At 41.6% G+C, this 22,620-nt stretch overlaps 4 protein-coding genes across 9 annotated transcripts in view; 1 reads left to right on the plus strand and 3 right to left on the minus strand.

The window, feature by feature from the left end:
- wwc3 (WWC family member 3) overlaps nucleotides 1–710 on the minus strand; it is a 49,638-nt gene extending 48,928 nt beyond the window's left edge. For both annotated transcript variants that reach the window (XM_063467497.1, XM_063467496.1), the window contains exon 1: nucleotides 285–710. In XM_063467497.1, coding sequence (XP_063323567.1) covers nucleotides 285–430 — 146 coding nt within the window. In that variant the 5' untranslated portion in view covers nucleotides 431–710. The remainder of the gene's footprint in view (nucleotides 1–284) is intronic.
- Nucleotides 711–3,370: 2,660 nt separating this feature from the next.
- LOC134621025 (putative claudin-24) lies at nucleotides 3,371–4,030 on the plus strand. Its single transcript, XM_063467423.1, has one exon. The coding sequence runs from the start codon at nucleotides 3,371–3,373 to the stop codon at nucleotides 4,028–4,030; it is 660 nt and encodes a 219-aa protein (XP_063323493.1).
- A 3,306-nt stretch (nucleotides 4,031–7,336) lies between these two features.
- On the minus strand, nucleotides 7,337–9,157 carry cldn34a (claudin 34a). The gene is made up of 2 exons (XM_063467771.1): nucleotides 9,049–9,157; nucleotides 7,337–8,127 (listed from the first exon to the last, which is right to left on the minus strand). The coding sequence occupies exon 2, from the start codon at nucleotides 8,066–8,068 to the stop codon at nucleotides 7,337–7,339; it is 732 nt and encodes a 243-aa protein (XP_063323841.1). The 5' UTR covers nucleotides 8,069–8,127; nucleotides 9,049–9,157.
- A 1,672-nt stretch (nucleotides 9,158–10,829) lies between these two features.
- Nucleotides 10,830–22,620, minus strand: part of shroom2a (shroom family member 2a) — a 46,673-nt gene continuing 34,882 nt past the window's right edge. For all 5 annotated transcript variants that reach the window (XM_063466316.1, XM_063466317.1, XM_063466319.1 and 2 more), the window contains 6 exons: nucleotides 22,340–22,425; nucleotides 16,579–17,139; nucleotides 15,501–16,067; nucleotides 14,068–14,239; nucleotides 13,709–13,981; nucleotides 10,830–12,202 (listed from right to left, as the gene is read on the minus strand). In XM_063466316.1, the coding sequence (XP_063322386.1) occupies nucleotides 11,930–12,202; nucleotides 13,709–13,981; nucleotides 14,068–14,239; nucleotides 15,501–16,067; nucleotides 16,579–17,139; nucleotides 22,340–22,425 (1,932 nt within the window). In that variant the 3' untranslated portion in view covers nucleotides 10,830–11,929. The remainder of the gene's footprint in view (nucleotides 12,203–13,708; nucleotides 13,982–14,067; nucleotides 14,240–15,500; nucleotides 16,068–16,578; nucleotides 17,140–22,339; nucleotides 22,426–22,620) is intronic.

The raw sequence follows: 22,620 nt of genomic DNA on the forward strand, positions 1-22,620 counted from the left end.
ATTTTCAGGCTTATGTGAAGAGCCATGTTGCACATAAAAGCTTCTATTTGATGGAATAGGATGGTTCGTAGTTCGTTTATGTTTTCTATATTACTTTTCTACAATTATTTTCCAGTGAGCCAACCCTGGCTCATTCTCGGTCCCTCTGTGCCACCCCATTAAACCCCCCCTGGAAACGCCCCTGCTCTCCTGTGAGTTATGTCAGTTTATAAAGAAGTCTCGTTGTATTAAGATTACTTTTTGTTAGTGTGTGTAATAACACTACTCCAGGGCCTTAAGCGTACCTATCTCTGGGGTCAATCCATGAAGTTTGCCGGGTGTTGTGGTCGATGAAAAACACTCTGCCATCGTAATCCCGGGCTTCCTCCCAGCCCGCGGGCAGCGGCAGTTCCGAGCTCTCTCTCCGCTTTCCGCCGCTGACCCACGGCATAGCGTCGAGACGGTGAGAGGGCTGCAGCCCCCTGCCCTGCTTTTATCCCCCTGAAAAAGTCGCTCCTCACTGCATTACAACCAATCGACCTGGACGCGCTGGAGAAAAGAAACGCAGATACAAAACTTTCCACCGAGGCTGGAAAAAGTCCCACCGGAGGTACATCCACTTTCCTCTTCTTCTTTCTACAACCCTCCAAAATCAGCGCGGCGGGGCTCTCTCAGTGCTCGTTTCTCCATGTTCGCCTTATCCGCCATATTTCATTCCCCGTGTCCATATTCGGGAGCGGATTTGCATACGTACGACGGAGCCAGCTCCCCCTGTCCAATGAGGAAACTTCAGAGCTCAACACTTTCATTAAAGCTTCACCGCGCCGCGAAAACATACCTTATAAAATAAACTTAACGTTTCATTTTAATGTTAATTTAGCTGAGTGATTTAACTGACGCTGATTTAGCTAACGCTGCGACACAAACCTGTTGATTCACTCATTAAAGTATCTCAAGAGTAGCTTCTGTTTGTGTATATAAAATTTAAATAAGTAATTTTACAGTTATTATTAATATAAGACAGTTATAAAAAGATATAATTTTAATATAAAATCTAGGGAAACTCCCCCGATCACGCTGCTGTTTGAAGGAGTTGTTTTAGTGGTGCAGCTGCGCCACCTCTTGGCCTTAAGTGGTACTGCAACAGCTCATACACCGGCCACCCAGACCAACTTCCTGGCGTTTCAACTGTTTTACTATTATTTTTACTTAAGTAGCTAAAAGTAGATTAAAGTATATCCAAATTACCTAAAATATGCAACTATCATCTTCTTCTTGTAGGTTTTCCCTTTTGTTCCCAAAGAGGATCATCTGCCTCCATCTCACCCTCTCCTTTGCATCCTCATCTGTCACACCAACCCTCTACATGTCCTTCTTCATTACATTAATGATTGTTCTGAGCTCTTCCTCCTTTCCTCCTGCTTGGAAGCTCCATATTCAACATGCCTTGTCCAATATATCCACTATACCCCCTCTGTACTTTACATACTATACTAGTATAGTATTGTATGTACTAATATAGTATACTGTATCATTTCAGGCTTGCCTCTTCAACTTTGTCTCCAAATTGGTCAATCTAAGATGTCCCTCTGAAATACTCAATTCTTATCTTCCCTCCTGGTTTCTCCCATTTTCAGCGAGTCAAAATTAAACATTTACAATTAAGGTTTTTATAAGCTATGATAAAATGAATGCCAATAAAGTTTTTTTTATTATTACTTATAAGATATGTATTGTTTATGAAAAAACACAAGAAGTAGAATGGTACAGAGGTACATAAAACACAATGTGACTAAAACAGGCCAGGATCTTCTCAGCTGCGTCATAGCAAGAAGGACAAATACCTCCAATAAGTGTGTGTCTTTCTTTGTGCAGTAGTGAGGGTGTTTTCACTTACAAATTTACAAACTATTTTGTGGTCAGCATAATTAACACTGTGCATCCAGGTAAGTTTAAAACTGTGGAAGAACAAGATAGAAAGAGGATTAGTAGGAGCAGTAAAACCAGACACTAGGTGAGACTCTCTCTCAGGGTATTAAAAAAATACTCTTTTAAACTCTGAATAATATCCCCCACCACATGCCAATTTATTTATTTTTGCAGGATATTTGGCGGCCTCTGTGGGTAAGAAGGGGAACTGCAACTACACTTTAATTTTTCATATTTTCAGAGACAGAAATTAAGTTGGATGTGTAGTGTGACATTCTTGGCCAGGAACATTATGAGTAACTTGTCTATAGCTGCAGAGACGTCCCTTTAAAGCTGAGATTAAGCTTGTTTCTGGTATCGTTTGGTATTCCTTAAATGTTTGTGAGGACATCACAGCAGTCAGCTGTGTGTTTTCTTCTCCGGAGCAGGAGGAGTTTGGCAGCCCGGGGATGTTATCTGTGCATTTTTGTTTGTGTGTTTGTTTGTGGTTTGTACGGCTGTCTATGAGTTTATGAACGGGAAACATTTTCGCACATCTCAGCTTTGATCTATTGCCTCCTACGATCATTTCCCACAACCATGCAGTGTTCATACGAGAGCACACAATAAGCTGCTCTGTTGTTTCAGATTTAGTCACATGCAGCAGACAGCCTGACTGTGAGCAGCTATCCCACCACAAGGAATATGACAAAAATATTCATATATTTTTACATTTAACTTAAATGGTTATGAGCAAATCTCAGCATTACTGTCCTTACATAACATTTTTCACTGGTAATAAATCACTAAAAGGCCTAGTTGTGCAACACTGCCTTTATGATACTCTAACACTGAAGTGTTTTTCTAACCAGGCTACTCATGGCTACAGGAAAAACCCTTTGAGGACAGAGATGAAGGGCTTTAGTGGCAACTAAGTTTATGACAAGAGTGTTTAGCATTTGCAAATAATAAGCTGAGTTTGCTGTAGTGTGTGGCCCCTTGTTCATATGCGTGTACCCAGTTATTGTTGGATTGCAGGATGCAAACTGAACTTCAAGCAGTTGTTGTTGTTTTTTCTCAGTATAAACACAATTCTGTTGACATTTAACGACATCCCTTATGGCATAGAGTTTTGGAAGAGCATATAGGAATGGTCTTGTAAAAATCGTGGCCATCTCTGCCTCTGCCCCTGCTGCCCATTGGCACAGCAGCGAGAGCAGGAGGACCACAAAGGGGAGGGCCATGCGGGCCCCCCTCTCCCTCCAGCAGCAGAAGATGTGTGCTCCTCTGAGTGGGAACTGTTTGAGAACGAGCTCCAAGCCTCAGAGCTAGAGCGGTCAACTCTAATTATCAGGTGTTTTGAGCAGTTCCTGTCCCGACTGCACAGCGACAGGCCTCTCCATCTGAAGTGCAGCCAGAGAAGGAGAAGAAGAACTCTTGTGGCTCTGTCAAGCGTGGAGGCCAGAGAGAGGGGGAGAGAATCATGGACACGTGCGCCTGCGCTTTGGAGCTGCTGGGGATGCTGGTCTACGTTGGAGCATGGCTGTGCGCTTTAACCACCACTATCTTACCGCAGTGGCTGACCATGAGCACTGCGCTGCTGCCTGTGGAGAGCTACGAGCTGGGCCTGTGGGAGACCTGCGTGGTCCAGGACGTTGGAGGGATGGAGTGTAGGGCTTATGACAGCCTGCTGGGTCTTTCCACAGACCTCAAGCTGGCCCGCATCCTCATGTGTGCTGCCCTCGCTGTGGGCATGCTGGGAATTCTCGTGGGAATACCTGGACTTGACTTGGTCCACAGCTGTAAAGAGGACAGCGGTCAACAAACCAAGAGGATTTTAATCATCATGGGAGGGGTGCTCGGGATGGTTTCTGGGGTTCTGTGTCTGATTCCAGTGTCCTATATGGCACATATAGCAGTGATGCATTTCTTTGATGACAAAGTGCCTGACGTGGTGCCTCGGTGGGAGTTTGGAGACGCTTTGTACTGCGGCTGGGCAGCAGGATTTCTCCTCATAGTTGCTGGCCTGATCTTGATCACCTCCTCCTCGTGCTCTCAGGTGGAGCCTCAGCCGGTGCTGCAGCGGCGGTACCAGGTGATGGGCACAGGTGTAAATTACAGGAACCGCAAAGAGTACGTTTAACAGATGATTTACCTGTGTAGAGACTGAAATCACAACACAATCACCTGTAGAACTGCACGTCGGACCGCTTTACAGCAATGATGTAAACCACCGAGACAACATACGGTGTAATAGTTATTTTAAAAAATGGATCAAAGACGGTGACATTTACACCTTGTTTCAGCCCTTTTACACGACTCACCTGCACAATCAAACATTATAATACGATCTGCTGTGATCAGTAAGAATAAATCTATTTTATAAAGAAATTTTTATAAAAGGCCTTTTTATCCATTACTCTGGAGTGGTTTAAGAATTTTTCTCTTACAGGAAAAATATAATTTCAAGCCTGTTTAGCAGGACTCTTGAGCTTTTTAAATGCTGTAATTGTCAATTATTCTTAGTCTGTAAACATACAGAATAACTCTTAAAGCACAAACTATTCTTGAGTTGCACACTGAGATGATTCACATAAAGAATTTCATTGCAATCCTGGTGAAAAATGGCTCCTTTTTTTAATTAAAAAATGTGAATTTCCTGTATTTGATAATAGAATATATTGCTCATGTGTTAAAATGTTTTCTGAAGCCATGAGTAGGTTTGACTCCAGTTATGTCAGAGGTAGAAACATGGCTGCTCTTTTCCTCAATCCCTCATCAGCCCCCCCTGCTCGTCTGTGACTCTCAGGCGACCAAATGGGACTAAAAACCTGTCCGTTGGTTTGTCAGGTGTGTCTGCGGCGGTGGAAACACAGCTTGAGTCTAATTCCACAAGATTTCCTGGTCACTCGCTGAGCTAAGCTGTGTTTAATGAACGCATTAATGGGCACTGTGTACTGTGAAGAATGTAGCACAAGCTGACATAATTACACAAATTTGCTGAGGTCAGAGGGTGCCACCACGCTCTGCCATCCATAACTGTCTGTGTCATTTACATACACTCAAAGTACATTGACATAACGTGTTATTGCATGGGAGGATGAGGATTTATAAACCTCCATGGTTGGTGCATGTCTGTGGAGTTAGTTCTTATAGGATGAAGCTAATGAGAGATAATGAAGTTGTCACAGGAGCATATGTTACCTGAGGTGCCAATGACATGCCAGACTTTGCTCCTGAAGAGGCTAGCGGTGGTTCTGAGGCCCACTGAGAGGGACCCTCCTGTCCTCCGATGCCACATCTCCCGATGTGTGGGCATCAGGGAGGCCTATAAACAGCTGCAGATATTTTCTTTTTGCTTGGTTTACTGTAAATGCCACTGAAACATCAAGGAAAATTATATGTCTTGTAGTCGTGAATAATTTAGTCTAAATGCATCCGACTGCAAATAAACAAACCTGTGTAGAGGGGTTGATAAGCAAACATGACCCAAATCATGATCCATTCTGGCAGTTCAGATGGAGATAAAGATCATCCAAGTTTCTGTTTCAATGTTAGATGATGGAAACTAAAGTTTTGCAATACATGAGTCACTCTTAAGCAAGATTTTCTATTTTAACCATAAACAAAACCATTTAACTATCTTCTGCACCTGATGTTTCGATTTTACTGGTAAAGTGTTGAAGCAGCAACTGTGAAATAGCAATAATTATATTTTATCACAGTTAAATATAAAGAATTTCAGTTCATTAATATCATAAATATCAGCAAAATACAGAATTGCACAGGAATCAAGTAGAAAAAGGAAAAGCACATCCATGGTACCCAAAGGAATCCTGAACTGAAATCTCCTTCTGTAAATACTGGAACCTTAGCGTGGGCTTTGAGAAAAATGCTATATACTTGATGTTTACTATTAAGTATTACGTTTAGCCTTTCTTTCAATTATTTTTTTACGTCATTCATATTTTAAATCATCAATTTCTTATAACTACAGTTTAATAGCTATTTTTAAGCTAACCATTTCAACTCCTAATCTATACTTTTAGCTAACAACATTTTATCTGCATTTTTAGCTTCATATTTCAACTTTTAATTCATTGGTAAGAGTTTCAATTGGTAATAATATAAGAAAGCAAATTTAATTATTTACCAAGGCTTTTAGCTATCAATTTCAGTCGCTAATCAATATTTTGAGACAACGTTTTTTCCACCGCTGGCGCCACATGAACAGGCACAGAGTAATAAAACGATTTTGGTCTTGATTACTGAATGGGTATTGTGGCAATTCTTCAGGAAAATACAGCGGCTTTAAGATATAATTGCTCATCTAGAGTTTTATTCCAGGTCTTCTGCAAGTAAAATCTCATATAATGGGGTGAGATGTTACCCAGCTGAGGTTACCTTTGGGTTTAATTCTACAGACTTTGATATGACACATTTGCAATCAGTCTTCTTATCAGTTTTCTTCCATAAAACACCGTAAGTGATAAAGATAGATGACAAAGCACAACAGCTTTATCTGCTAAAGGATAGTACAGTACAAGTGAGATAGGTAGGTAGAGTTTGTGGAGACAGACGAACGTTTTAGACAAATAATTATTTACTACTTTTTACAGGCCTGTTTTTTTTAATAATAAAATTTGGTTACACCTAATTCAAATAGTAGTTTTCTGCAGTATTTAGAGCAGCTCTACTAGTCATCCACTTCTGAGCCTTGCGTTTCTGAGTGCTGTGCTTGTCTGAAGAGGGCTTTTTGTTCTCCATCAGCTAGCCGCCTCCAGAGAGGTAGAGCCAGCCACAGGGCCAGTATGTGTATGAGTGCCTTCCATGGTAACAATCACCCCAATGAAGCAGCCCCCTCTTCACGCTCACATGCCTGCTCTCGTCAGCCTCCTACCCAGGTCACGTGTGCGGGTCAACCTGGCCGACTCTCACCCCTCCTCACGCAGGACTCCTAAGAAGCCACACCTTGAAATGTTATGTCGCCTCCCACGGGCTTGTGTGGCAATAACACTGATCATAACAGTTCTTACATAAAAGCTGAGGCCACTAACACACTCACACACATACACACCACTCCTCAGTAACAGAGATAAAGTTTATTATTACTTTTGTAGATAAGCAGCCATCCGTGAACTTCAATCCTGTAGCTTTAAAAGTCACATAAACCTAAAATAGAAACTATAGGGTAAATAGTCACTGGCTTTTATTTTCAGTACAATGAAATCATTGTTTTATGATAAAAGTACAACTGATCAATATCCCTTGTATGTTCACAAGGAAATTTAGCATCTTTTAGCTCTTTGTTTTGGTTTTCTGGTTGAGATATGGCAAGTCAGTCTTCTTTGTAGTTCTAGTATCAAACCTAGCCTCTTTTTAAAAAATACAAAACAAAACAAAAAGGCCTAAAGTCAGTCTCCCTTCATAGATTTTATTCTGTTGAGTTTTATTCACTGTGAAAGGCAGCGTTATCCATGCCTGCTCTATTTACCAGTTCAGATTTGCGTGGCAGTGTTGTCACTGTCCAGGGGCCATTGAGCTGGTCGCCAGGGCCCGCTGTGCTCACGGCTCGCCAAGCGTACCTGTAGCAAAGGAAAAGCAGGCCACTTAAGAGTGTCGCAATGGAGGCGCAGAGGCCCACTCCAATGGCTGAGCCAACTCGCTGGCTGACAGGAGGAGCAGGGATTTGGAACTCAGGAGGAAAGTCTATGGTGCTGTTTTTCAGCACAGAGTTCATGTTCCACGCCAGTGGCACCAAGGACGACGTCCCTGTGAGCAAATACAGCGCCCCCGCCAGTAGGAAGACCAGCCTGATGCTCCTGCGATCTTCAACAGAGAAGTAGGCCATCCTCACCGCCACTGCAGCACAGATGTTCCCGGCAAGACCAAAGATGGCCGCAAGCATCATCAGCACCTGAGCCACGGGGATCTCCACGGGAAGAAAGCTGTCCGATATGCTGATGCTTCGACAGTTCTCCATATCGGGAAGGACATGACTGTAGAAACACGTCCTCCAAATACCAACCCAGGCCTCGCCCGAGCTGATGATGGACGCATTGCCTACTCGCCAGAGCCGCCACTCGTTGAGGCCGGCAGTGGTCATGGTGAGGATCCATGCCAGGAATCCGACTATCAGGCCCAGGAACTGCCAGTGAGCCGTGTGAGTGAGGTAAAGCATTGTTGTCCAGTGTGACCACTAATTCTCAGAGCGACCGATCGCTGGAGCCATCACTCCTGCTGCAAACAACAACACACACAGGGCCGTGGTAAGATGACTTGTGCGCTTCTCATGCACAACTTAAGACTACGGCATTATTCTTAAACATTCATAAAGGGTATTTTGATTTGAAAAGAGCTCTGAGGGAACCTTTAAAGGGTTTGGTCACCACATTTAAGTCAGCATATTATTTCCATCTGCAGTCATTTAATGAATGGTGGTACATGAAGACAGTGGTATGATATGAAAGCTAGAAGCTGGGTTGCAAAGTGGTTTTCTCATGCTGCAGAATTAGCACCATATACAAGAACTCATTTTAAACTAGACCTGAACCAGGTTCAGCTCATCATTTTTTTAGTGATAACATTTAGCTAACCATACATTGACTCATTTTTTAAGGCTAATAATTTATGAAGTTACTAATTTTTCCATTACTTTTAATGACTACTTCAAGTGTCGCTCTTTATTATGTTTACTGAACACTCAAAAAATATTTTAACTCATTGTCCAACTGATTCAGTAAAGGACTAGATGTTACAATCCCTGACAATACATTGCTTTAACGGAGAAAATCTTGGGGGATGGCTGTTATGAGGAAAAGCAGCCCAGAAACTTTACCAGCGGCAAACATCGTTGTGTGCCTCAACTTTCGTTCTTTTACCCAAGCTAATCTGCCATTTTTCCTTGGTTAGTTTTAGGGATTAGAGATCTGATCTAAATTATCATATTAAAATTTGGGACACTCAGTAGTGGACCTTGGATTCATCGGGTGTTTCGGCCATTATCACTAGACACCCTCATCCAAGGAAGCCCTGCCAGGGTTGATCAGGCCCCGGAGTGTGTCACTGGTTTATGTTAAAACTGTTCTTTCTCTTCTGGTTTCTGCTGTTTAGTTTTTTACAGTTTATTCTATCTATTCAATGCAACTGAAAAATACTTACCTCTTTAACATTTATGGAGCATCATTTCTTCAAAGGGACAGAAAAGGTGATAGAGAGAAGTAAGATAAGTAAGTCAGATAAGATAGGAGAGAGCAGAGAGGAGAGTCGGAAGGGGGGGGGGGGGGGGGGGGGGGGTGCCTGATCTGGCTTCCTACACCTCCCCGCCGGATCGGGCTGTACAAAGTGAAAAAGTGAACAGCATCTTGAGCGCTGATCCACCAATCTCATTCAGATGTTAATCTAAGCTGCAGTTTTGTTCACCTACAAACACCGGCCTAAAAATGTGACACACTGATTGCCAGTGCGAAGTTTCCTTTTCACTGCAGTTTGTGTCTTTAAAAAAAAAAAAATTCAGGTGAACACTTTGACAAATAAATAACCATTTCTAAATATTGCTGTAATAAAATAAACTGTAATAAACATTTATCTAATCTGTTCATCCATATTATCAGGCATTGATTTTATCTTTTAATCTATGCTCTCAGACAAAAATATCAACTGTTAACTCACAGCTTCTACCTTTTATCCATGATTTTGTCAAGCCTGAAACATTTCAACTGCTAATGATATTTTTGTAGGATTTTTATTGTCATTTCACCAGGATGTAAAATTAAAGTTTGCACTCAGGTCCAGGTCAACAAGAACAAGACTACATGAGAGACAGAACACATATTTACAGTCTCATTTGGTATAAATAAAACCCCCCAACTACTTTTAACTTTTCTATTCATAATTTAAACTTTTTCTGTTTATCGAATGTTTTTCCACTTATGTGAAAAGCTTTCCGTTCCCATTAAACCTTCAGTTAATTCCAGCTTTTTATTACTATTTTTTATTCTCTTAATTCTCAAATTATAATTTAGTTTATCTCATGTTAATGTGAGCGTGTCCTAACTTTGGCTACAGCAGAAACATCTTCTCATGCCAAATACAGAGAACAGAAACTAATCAGTGACCGAAGTCAGTGTATTAGAATATTTAACCTGTTGCTGGAGATATTTTGATAACTATGCAAACGTTCCCTTTGAATAGACAGCTTGGTTAAATCCTTTTAAAAAATGTTTTGTATGTATGCAAAGATAATGTAGCGTTACATGTTACTATATTAGTAAGTAGTTTAGCTTTTTATTCACTCCGCTCATCCTGAACTACTGCACACGTTCTTAAAGGTAGTCTTTGTTTTCTTACGTTAACAGCGTGGACATTGATTGACTTTTATAATAAAGCAGCTGCTGGACACAGGCATTAAGCATATATTAACAAATATTCAGATTATTAATATTTAAGAATAACAGACAGCACTTAAAGCCACACATCTGCACTTTAGGTCACCAATTCGACTAGGTTCTGCTAAGATACGATCGGTTTAACATCTTCAGATTCAGTACGTTAAGGAGAAAGACATTACCTTCCGATGTTTCAAAAACAGAGTTCTGCCAGTTATTGTGAAACTAGGAACAAAGCTACAGTAGAAACGAGGCGAGAGCTCGTTTTATTGTAGCCGTACATACCCGTCTGTGCGAGCGCTGCAGTAGTTAATGATTATTCATTCAAATCTTCAAACCACTCCTAATAATATTTAATTATTTGACTCACCTAGATGCGTCTCACCTTATTAATAAAGATCGAATCCTTGCGCAGATGAAGTGTGATTAGCTTTGGTTATGTGACGGGGCTGTTAAATACGCTCCCTGCCATGTAAGAGTGTTTATCAGGAGAGAGAGCAAGGTGTGGTGGAGTTAATGAATGACACCAGAGAGAAGAAGACCTCAGTCAGACTCTACAGCAGACTCGTTTATTTGACAGAAAGGAGCACAGCTGATAAAGTTTTTAAGACATTTAGGATGTAGAAGTGCACGAAGTGTGTGAAACTGTAACAAATTGAAATGTGCAGGAAAAAAAAAAAGTTCTCCAGTATCTGGGAGACAGATTTAATCCATAGAGTCTGAAATTTGAAGGTCAACGTAAAAAAAGCTCTTTATCTCCACATCTGTTTGCATAATCATCAACCTGAACATCTTTTAGTGTTGAGATTCAACTTCTGCAACATGAAAAACAAAACCGCGGTGACGTGAGAAGACGAAACACAGAAACACCTGGTCAACATGTACGTGGTGACATCATCCTGTGGATTTTTACACTTTTCTGCCTGTGAATAAATCTAAAAAGCGCTCTGAAGAATGCGACCTGCAGAAGTGGACTGAAGAGTGTGTGCAGTGGTTCTCGGCGCACTTCAAATGTGACCATTCAAGCCTGGACGTCAAGTGCTGCTTCTGTTTAGTGATGTTAAACACTCTCCTCTCTATGCAGGTGCGTGCATCTTCATCTCGAGGAAATGTTTCTTCAGTGAGGAAAGCAGGGGCACGGATATTTTATTAAAAAAAGGCCACTAGTTTGAGTGTAAAAGGTAAAGAATGATGAATTTACTGACATATTTAGCCAGATTTGACAGATCTCGTGACATTATTTATACTTGATAAATACTCTTAAATGCTCAGTGCGTAGCACGCATCAGCTAAATCGGTTGAAGATAAAATACTGTCTCCTCCAGATTCAAAAGGCTATAATAAATTACTAAAAAAAAAAAAAAATCATAAGAAACAAAGCAAAAATGTCATAAAAGGGCATTAGGTACAGTGGTTGGTTGATGCCAAAAAAAACAAAACAAAACAAAAAAAACATACCACCATCTTTACAAAAAGAAAGTTTCGTGGAGTTTTTTGTGGTTGTGATGTACACACATGCTCACAAAGTCAGGAAAATGCATCAAATAGGCTGTTTATGTGCAGATTCTTAACTATGCCGCCATCTGCTGGCCACAGGGCTCATGTGCAGCCGAAACCACGTGACTCTCAGACCCAGCAGTGTCGCTCTGTCCTCCTCAGAGGGCCAGCCGCTGCTCTATGGGCAGGCTGTCCATCAGACACTTCAGCTGCTCCTCGCCCAGCTTGATTTTATCCTCGAGCTTGCGCTGCTCGATAATGAGCGCCGACTTCATCTTCACAAAGTGCTCGTAGTCCGCGAGGCTGTCCTCCTGCAGGTAGCTCGCCAGGATCTCGTATACCACACCCTCTCGGCGGTCCAGGTTCTCCTTCAGCTCCTTTGCGTCCTCGTGCTGTCGGATCAGCAGCTTCCTCTTCTCAATCAGCGTACGCTGATGAAGAAGAAAGAGAGAGTGTGAAAGGATGTATATTAACTATCCCATATCAAATTATTCATTTGGTATCGATACATCTAAATAAATCATTACAAAAACAAGATTAAACAAAAGAAGCCAGTTTTAAATCAAATGTGACCTCATTTGGATCAAACATGCTTTCACACCCATAAGTCTTGAATGGTCAAAGATCAAAAACTGTACCAATTAATAACCTTAATTAAGGGATTGGTTAAATTGTATGTGCAGCATCTGTTTGAGTTTGGAGGTTTCCATCAAAGAAAAGCTTCAACTTCGATCTTCCTTCCAGTAGCTCCACAGATGCCTTAAAGCTCTTGATGTAATGAGAACAAAGGGTTCAGGATAGAGCTACTTTTCTTTGTCCTCTGTTTTTTCCCCCAAACACTGAACCTGAAGGTGAGCCCAGCACACGCTGCATCCTGTGTGAGCCTCTGAAGTACTGCCTATTTATTTATACATATAGTATTAATCAAATCTGAATAAAGTCCCACCTGACTTACTCAATACAATAACTGAAACATTTTATGAAGCCATGCAAAACTTTCCATTCATATAATGATAAAAAAATTGTTTTAATAGATTTACAAGCCCTCAAAGTACATAAAAAATATAGCTTTAAAAAATTCTACCTTTTCTAGCTTTCATAAATTAATATGAATAAAATGGAGTCAGACACAAAATTTTCAGGGCTGAAAAACAATATTAAACACCAAAACCAAATCAATTACACCCACTCCAAGTAACAACAATGCAAAGCCAAAATCTTGCTTTTGTTCAGCGTTTTATCTTTAACTCTGATGTAAGCAGGAGTGCCAAACATAAGGTGCTGGGGCCAGAATCAGCCCAGCAAAGACTTCAGTCCCGCCCACTGGATGGCTTTGGGAAATGTGACAGAGAACAGAGATTTTGGATTTTAACTCTATTTTCAGAAGTTTTGTACTTTTTCCTGCAGTTTCCTGCAGTTACTGATGAAGACCACCTCCGCGGCCATTAATACTACACCAAAGTAATTAAGTCATAAACATTTAATTCTTTAAAATTAAGCCCAAAGAGTTATATTGACAGATTTCTGTTAAAGTTGCACTTCTTTTTTATATATAAGAAAGCTCAGGGATTAAATGTGTAGTTTAACTACTGTACACTGGCAGAGAGGGCATATCACTGATTAAAGTGGGCTGGATGCCGACCGTGATGTTTGACATCCCTGATGCAGAGGAACGGAAATGAGCACTGGTACCCTGAATGCTTTATTACTGTAGGAAATCTGAAAAAGTGCACATGGTAAATTCTTTTGTACTTCAATGGCATGTAACTCGCAAAATTTTCTTAGCATGCAGGTCAAGTTTAGCGTGGCTTCATGAAATAGACTAACTGACCTCTTCCAGCTGAACACTCACACTGAGCTTCTTTCATTCATTTTCCACCACTCGTTTGTGCCTGAAGTGGAACTTTATCTAAAATAATTCCTGAAGGTTTGCTCACCCTCTCCTCTGGCGTAGCATCCTCCTCCAGACTGTTGAGGGCGTTCTCCACTCTGGCCAGGCGGCCCGACAGGGACAGCAGAAGGCTCACCACTTTATCCAGGTCCCCCACAAACATCTTGAACTTGTCCAGCTCGTTGGGTTTGCAGACCTGCTGGACCTGGGCTTCCACCTCTTCTCCCAGAGCGTTGTTGTCCAGGATGTCCTCCTGAAGACTCTCCCGGGCCTCCCGGAGCACCTGGAGCTTCTTGCTGAGGCTGTCGATCAGCTCTTGCTGCAGAAAAAGATGAAGCTGAGAGATTAGTCCAAAACAGTACTAAGAGTAAAGCTTTTTAACTAGCAAACTCTGGTTTCTGGTACCTTCTTATTGGCCAAATCATTGTCCAGCTCATCTTCAGAGTCCTCCTCCTCCTGCTCCTGGTCCTGCATGCCCTTCATCTTAATAAGGAGCTCAGCTTTGGGAGCAGACGTGCTGTAATATGCAGAGCTGGTCACCATTGAGGTAGCTGCTGCCATGCTGTCCTCCTTTTCCCTGAAATAAATTCAGTAAGAAACTCAGAAATGCAGAAAAACATGAAAAGAGCATTTTCCAGGAAGTTTCACCTCATGACTAACAAGTATATGCAGACACTCTCATCAGTTTGAACAAGGTGTGTTAAACAGGTAAGTGACTGACTCACAAGTTTAAATATGCCATAAAAGCAGCTTCACGACTGCAAAGATGATGGGAGTCAGCGCTTTTTCATGTGGGTGCTTGCTTGTAAGTAAAAGTTAAAATTGAGCCCAGGAGCAGCTTTGTAGTGAGGGGAATACAAACATTTAAAGGGACAGTTCACCCCTAAATCAGATTTACAGTTAAGTCTGTAAGTATCTGAACAATGAAACCTTTTTTTGCACACTAACACGGAGTAGAGTGAGATTATTCAAGCTGTAATCATGAAAAAAAAAAAGAAAATCATTTCTTTTCCAGACATCTCTACAGCCAATGACTTTAATACTGGGCAACTCAAACCAAAGCCTGAAAAATTTCATTGTGCTGCTCAGAGCTTCAAATCACATTTCCAAGCATCACAAGACTAAAGATGAAGCACTGTGATTTGCTTGGTTATGCAAATTCTACAGTAACACATTCAGTAACAGTCACAGCCACTGCTCTATTATAGCTTAAAATTAAAAGACCATCATCTGCCGTCTGAGCTTCTCCTGCTGGTTTTATCACACAAGAGGATTTTTTCCCCATCCCTCTTCCCTTTTGTAGTTAATACAGCTGCCACTCCTTTTCCTGTTCAAGCCAACTTTTCAACCAATCAGCATTCTGCCTGCACGCAGACTCTATAATCATCAATAATTTACTTTTACAAACACATGAAGCAGTGCAGAGAAGACAAGGAGGACAGGAAGTTGGATACAAGAGGTGTTTTTTCAGTTTTAAAAAAAAAAAATCCAGTTCAGGCTTAAAGCTCCTGAAACGCTACCAGTGCGACATGAAGTGACACAAAAAACAAAACTGTGTCAGAGATGCACTGAAAGGCCTGAAAGTTGATGGTTCAAGCCAGCTTCTCAGCCAATGAAAGTGAAAGACAAGTTCACCAAATTAAATTTAGTTTTAAAAAGGTCACAGAAGCTGTTTGTAGTGGTCAGTTTTACTCAATTATGATTGAATCATTTCTGCTGTCTTATCTGCAGTGGAACAAGGCTAAAGAACCAACAGCCCGGTTCTTCCTCATTCTTCTGACACTGCCCCCTGGTGACAGCATACACGAGTAGCACCTATGGATGACCTCGATGCTCACCTTTCCTCAGCGGGCCGGGAGTTTGTCTGCTTCGGCTGCACCTTCCTGCGCTGGTGAGCTTCTTCCACCAGCTGCTCCCCTTGAGGGAAGATGCCCTCCATCAAGTCCATTGTGGTCTTCATCTTGCTCTGATCCAGAATATCTGCTAGTGACTTGTCCTTCCCCATGATGTCCCTGGCCAGCTCCTCTCTTTTCTGATCCTCTGCCTTGGACACTCCTGTGTTTGTCGCCAATTTATTGCTGCTGGACACGTCTGTGGGTGGCGGCGGTTGGAGGTGATCTCCTATAGTGGTCATGTATGCGTCTCTCTGGGACATCTGTTGCTTTTGAGGGTGTGGGACGCCATCAGGCTCCTTCTGCCTGGTGAAGGCACAGAAGACAGAGTCCTGACCTGCAGCTCCGAGGCTGCCGAGCCGGGTCACGGCGTGCCCCTCGGCTTCAATGGCAGGGGGGCTGCTGTGCTGCAAAAATGGTGTATTTTCCTTCTCTGCATTTCCTCCCGAGTGCACAATCCTGATGGGCACTTTCCTCACTGCAGAGCTTTGGTTTTCTATCACATGCTCCATCCTGAAAAAGAGAGAGAGAAGAAAATTTCCACTTAGACAAGAAGAAAACGTCCTGTTGTGGTTCTCTCAGCCATGAGCTGATTTAAAGTTTCATTGCATGATGGCAGAGGAGATTTTTTCCATGCCCAGTGTGCTCAGATATCCAAGACCTCTCGACTCCTCCCACCACTTTCTGTGGTACTGTACAGTCATAAGTTTGCTACAGATGATATCAATTAGGTCCGAATCAAGAAAATGAACAAACAGTTTCATGTTTGGGGCTTAAGAAATGGAGGCGTTTACATTTTGAGCAGAATAATCTCAGAACTGCTTGTGCCCTGCATTGAACTACAGAGAATCCCTCTAATTTACTGCGCCTTGATAGCACTCACATGTCGACTCTACAGAGGCAGCGACTCTCAATGAGCCCCTTTGTACTTGAAGCATAAAGACGCGATGAGCGGAGGAGTTACAGTAGCTGTTCAGAATGTTGTGGAGCTTTGAAATGTGTGGGAAAAAACCCCAAACGTTACCTGTTTGAGAATTCATCCTGAAGAGAGACCGGAGGCCTGTCGCTGAGTCTCTGTGGGGAAAACTGAGGAGATGGTGAGCGGTGCCCCTCCATGCTGGCCAGCCCTGAAGGTCTGTAGGAGGACGCAGAGGGAGAGGCTGAGTGATGATGTCCTGCCCCTTGTCCTTTGCCCTGCTCGGAGTCTCCTTTAACAGCGTGGGTGTGGTTGAAGGCGGAGTTATGATCAGAGAGGGTTAAGCCTTCACTCTGGGAACCGGCGGAGGACTCGTGGGAGTCGACCTCTGGGCATCTGGGTGGAGGCAGAGGGTTCTCTAGTGCAGGGGGCTTTCTCCTGGGTCCAGAGTGCGGGTCTGTGTGACTGTGGTCCTCAGGCTGAGGGGGGGCAGTCTCTGTGAGGCCGAGAGAAATAGATGTGGGTCTGTGGTTGAGGGTGGCAGCAGCAGCTCTGTGTCTGCAGTCGGGGTCTGCTCCCGTCATGGGCGGAGGGGGTGGCGCTGAGTAATGTTCAAACTCTGCAGGCTTGTCTCTCACTTTACAATCACCTGGAGCTCTGTCAGGGAACCTGAGGAACACAAAGGAAAGCTTTTAATTACACAGCCAGGCAGCGTGGGCTATCATCAGCAGCTCAATCAAATAATACGCTGTGGCAGGGGCCTTGTTCTCCAGCAGCCACTATCATTACACCAGCACGACAAGACACACGTCTCTCCCTCTTTCTGCGGGTAACTGTTCAGCTGGCAGCCTGAGGAGGAATATTTCAGTTCCCACAAAGCCTGCAAAGAGGAATAAATAATCCTCTAGAAGCAGAAGAGCACTTTTTTCCCCCTGCCTCATTCATATTTGGAGTTTTAACTCCTTGGAGTGGAAACAGTGGAGGATAACGTGATGTGTGGAGGTCTTCAGAGAGCTGAAGGTGATTATAAACAGATTTAAACTTGTAGGTGTTTATCATTAAGCATGATTCGACTCTGCAGTGCAGAGAAAACGGGTCATTAACAGAGCCATTATATACTGGGTGCGATTTGCAAGGCTGCATGGAGAGGCATGAAGAGGCGTGGGGGATTCCCCCCATTTGCCTCTGCAAAATTATTTTTTAATCACAGGAATAATAAAGTATAATGTAGTCACTTAACAGTTGATGTCCGTTGGTCTGTTTTCCTCTGCCAGTTTGCTCAAAAAATAAACTTAATATGTAATTTTACCAGAAGACAGACTGCCTCTTTGGTTTTCCATGGTTATACTTGCACCACAGAACATTTAGCAAGGTTTTCAGCAGCCACTGCACTGACATACTGACACAAAGTAAGAGTGAGTGAACACAACAGCCAGATCATACGCAGCGACAACCCAGCAACCAATTAACTTCAGTCCAACTTCAAGAGCAATGTGTCTGCGTAGGTTCTCGGTGATCCAGGTCATGGGAGCTTGGAAAGAAAGTGACTGGACTTCTTGAAGTTTCTTGAAGACCTTTCAGCTCTCATCCAAGAAGCTTCTTCACTTCTAAAACCAAATGGTGGTGGGCAAAACCACGTCTGAGATGTCTAACCAGACACTTTATCTTGGCCTTCATTAACCATAGGAGAAAACTCGTACGCTGAAAAACTAGTCTGTGCATTTATTACTTTGAGGATGGACTATTGTAATTGTATTGTGATTTAATCCAGCCTGGTTCTGCTGCTGAGCGCTTCCTGTTAAAAGGGCGTTCTTCCTTCCCACTCTCGCAGATTCCTTTCTAATGGGGGATTATGAGATTGTTGGGGTTTTCTCTCCAATACTGTAAAACCTTCGTGTCAGAAAAATAAGGTTGCTTTAGGTGATGGTTGTTGTGAACTTGTGCTACATAAAACTAAATTGAAGTTAAAGGTTTCAGCTCCATTTAAAAGCTTTTGGTACAGATTACGATTTTTTTTTTTTTTTTTTTTTTTTTTTTTTACACGTGTGTAGAGAGATGAGAGGGACCAGCCCCAAGCAGAGAACTGAGTGGTTGGCGTTTTAGCAGCAGCACACTGAGAGCATCGCCATACATGCTTTCCACTGTCAACCTGATTTAATCATGTCTGAATGCCTTCATCACTCAGACATGATTAAAGCATGCATCTAGCTGTAATAGTGTGGTTTCCTGCACACAGATTACATTTCCATACATGCTCCAATACAACCTTAATTTGGAGCATTCAGATAACACTGACTCATACACCATGCAGCTTTAATCTGCAGATTAATCTGCCATTGTAAGATAAAACGCAGCTCCTGGTGGACAGGCAGACGCCGTAACTCAAACATCCCAATATGAATCCATACAAGCTGCAACAAGTTACGCAATGAACAACTGCTTCCACCGGGCAAAGTGTGAGAATGTGGTAAGCTGGTAAAAAAAAATAAAAATGTGTAAAACTGAGGTATGATTATCAATGTTCATGAAACAGTTGCTTTTGTCTTCCACTTATTTATTTTTGTTGCTTTGGCGAAATTTTGATCTAATGACCTAAAGCTTCAAGCTGCATTTATTTAAATTCTTCACAGTTATTTATTTTGGTTTTTAATGAGGTTTTTTTTTTAGTTGTCAATTTGACAAACTGTAAATAATCATAATCAAGTGCCACCACCCCACAGCCATTTTAATGTCTCAGGGCAGTTATTTGGGAAGTTATTTTGAAGCATTTACTTTTTTAAAAGGTTTTAAAAAGGTAACATTTTAGGAAGAGTGTGAAAGACTGAGTAAAAGTCTATCACATCTCACCATTATTATTTATTATCATTTTTTTTAATTGTTTTTTTAAATGGGGTAAAAAAAACCCATCCAAATATAAGTATAAATACACAAACTTCTAAATAAAGGTAACACAGAGTCTTTGGCTTGACTTAATTATGTTTACATATAGAGACACCCACCAAAGTTCTGTCCTGAGCAGGAAAAACCCTGCTCATGCGTACCATAAGTTTTAAAAGGTATTATTCTTTATAATTTAGAGTATATGCCATACATAAAGAAAACATAAACAGACCCATTAAAAAAGATATATTCCTTTACAAAGTGTAATAAATGACATCTGCCATTTTAGCTTGGTCACTTTAGGGCTAAAATAGACAAATACGTATTAAATAACTCACCCAATGTGACGCTTTAATCTCGTCATTTCCACTGAACTGAAGAAAAAGTGAGTGTCTGGTGGCTCTCTGTGACAGAAGGCACCTGTTGGTGTCTCTTTACACTTGTATCAGTAACAATAACTGGGTGGAGCACGGATCACTTAAGTCATCTCGCAGACTTTCAATGACAATACCACCCTCTGAGCCGTGGTTGTAATGGAAACGTGAGAGGTTGCTCAACATCGGATACTCGACACCCCCATGAGAGTTTAGGTAGTGACAAAAGACTCCTGAATAACTGGTTACAAAGCATGAAGTCACCCTCCCCACGTCACCATACACGGCTCAAAACTGAATCATAATAATCAGAGAAAACTTTCAAAACTACTGACTGACCTTTTTAAAATTATCCCATCTTGAGCTTCTATAATAATTAAAGCTAAACTACAATATTTTAGTTTTACCATCCATACATTTGAGGAAGGACGTGACGGGCCGGATGTAGCTCGTGGAAAAATACGAAACAATCAAAGCAGTGGATTTCCTGATAGAGAAGGACAGGTGGAACAGGTGACGCTACATTTGAGCATTTTACACAATATATCAGAGTCATCGAAGGAGAACTCGTCAGCTGTCACCAGCAACACAAACAGTCACCAAGGAGCGGGATTAATCAGTCATTAATCCATTTTAACAAACACACAGACAGATATAGACAGACAGCTTCGCAGGATTATGAAGCTTAAATATAAACATACTGTATGACACGTAATATTTCCACACTTATTTACAATAGAGAAATTTGTGTCTATATATTTATTAACTATATACATAACTTAATCAGTCCCCTGGTCCCTGTCACACTCAGAGGTGATTAGTTAGAGAAAAAGCACATAAATATGATTGCTTAAGTTATTTATTTTGTTCATTATGTACTTAAATCGCACAAATTAATTTCATGGTGGAAGTCAGTAGCTGTAAAAGCTGAGATATCCCACTCTGGATATTTGTGTTGCACCAAACAGTCCTGCATTCTCAGAATCACACAGCTAGAACTGACAAAAATCCAGTTAGGCAGACTGGCAGATCTTATCGATGATAATGTCATGCCTTCGAGCTGGCCCCCTGCACTCCGGGCCCTCATATATTCCCATGCAGGGCTGAAGAAATGCTTTATTGCCGTCACGGACACTTTCAGATGCCTCGCCTACACCGCTAAGCCTCCACTAAACGACACAATAGTCAGCCAGAGAGACGGCTTATGTTGTTACAGCTGCGCCCAGGCAGCGCCACTGTTAACAGATTATAAAGACTTCAGTGTTCCTCCAAAAGCTTTGTGCCCTCTTTTACTGATAACGCTCATGAGCATAAAAACACGAAGATGGTGCGGCAAAAGCAAAACAAGTATTCAATGTTAAATTGTTCACTGAAGATAATAATTTTACAACATTAGCCTGTGAGATAAGCATCGATGCAAATACATGTAAGAACACCAATTGTTCTGCTGCTGCCGTATAGTGGAGATAACACCAGCCCAATGCCATAGCTGGTATATTTTCATGAGATTTTACCAAAATCTTTATAGAAGCAAGTTTTGCTACTTGGTAGCCATGTTGAAATGCCCTGAGACCCTTATTTGAGCAGCCTTATTATCTAGAATAATGATTTTAAAGATCACTGATACACAAAATCTGCACAAACAGTCATTATACAGCTTTTTAAAAATTAGTAACGCATTTAAAATAACATCATCCATCCACCCATTCACTCTGATCTGCTGATCCAATTTAGGGTCGCAGAGCCTACCACAGCTACCACAGGGCAAGAGGCAGGTACACCCTGGACAGGTCACCAACCTGTCGCAGCGCTAACACGTTAAAATAACACAAAGTGTAATTTAGTCTTGGTGTGAGTATGGGAATATTTCACAACTCCTCCATGCCTATATCGTCTAAGTGTGGTTATTTCACTACATTAAAAAAATGTGTGTTCAGGGAGATGGAAATAGTGACTGAGTATTTCACAAATGATAAACACTGTGTTTTAACTGTATTAGTATATTGGTTGTGTATCCCAGTATGACCCAAAAAACTAACTTACTAAAAAACTTCTAAAATACCAAAAATATTAAACAATAACTGCTTTAGCTTAAGATATTATGGGTTTGGGCTAATCTGTCAACACAAGACAATCTCAGGAGGCCTTAGGGGAGACCATTCCTGATACTGGGAGGTCTATATGACTGAGAGTCGAGTGCTTGCACTACCTGCTCTCAACTTCTTAAATCAGCCCCAGAAAAATAAACTCCCCAGATTATAATAAAAAAGTAAACCAAAACTAAACATCATTAAAACAATAAAGACCAAACAGAAACTAGCAAACCCACTCTGGAAACCAACAATGAATTGAAAACAGTTAAATCATTAAAATCTAAATAAAAACACAAAACATATAATATCAGTGTTGTAGAATCAACAGCCAAATCTGATTAAAAACTATTCATGCATTGCAGCCTTTGACCCAAAACAAGACCTCTAACAAGCCTTTTCACCGACAGGAAGTTGCTACTTTATCACCACTTTTGCTGTTGCTTAATTCTCACACAGGTTTTAATTCAGGATTCATCCAGTGCCATGATATCGCTCTTTCATAACGTCTTAGGATTTACTCACCATGTGTCAGAGCTGAGTGGTTCAGCAGGTTTACTCTCCGGCTCTGAATACTCTGCCTCTGACTTCCTTGCAGGAACTGGAATCTTCTGTAAATAAAGTCGAACAAATGCATTTATGCACAAACATCCACGGCAGACAGGCTCCCAGGTATCCCAGAGGCTTAACTTTTTCTTTCGATAATTATTCAAACCAACTCATGATGCTGCTTCCTGGTTTCTCACCAGTGAAAGGGTTGCCCCTTTCTCTTCCTTAAGTTGAGGGTGTGCCACTAAGAATAAACA

The sequence above is a fragment of the Pelmatolapia mariae genome, linkage group LG23 (genome assembly GCF_036321145.2).
Source record: "Pelmatolapia mariae isolate MD_Pm_ZW linkage group LG23, Pm_UMD_F_2, whole genome shotgun sequence".
NCBI lineage: Eukaryota > Metazoa > Chordata > Actinopteri > Cichliformes > Cichlidae > Pelmatolapia > Pelmatolapia mariae.

Bases quoted from the DNA above. Each gene is read 5' to 3' on its own strand.
- LOC134621025 (XM_063467423.1), top strand. From the start codon at position 3,371: ATGGACACGTGCGCCTGCGCTTTGGAGCTGCTGGGGATGCTGGTCTAC.
- cldn34a (XM_063467771.1), bottom strand. From the start codon at position 8,068: ATGCTTTACCTCACTCACACGGCTCACTGGCAGTTCCTGGGCCTGATA.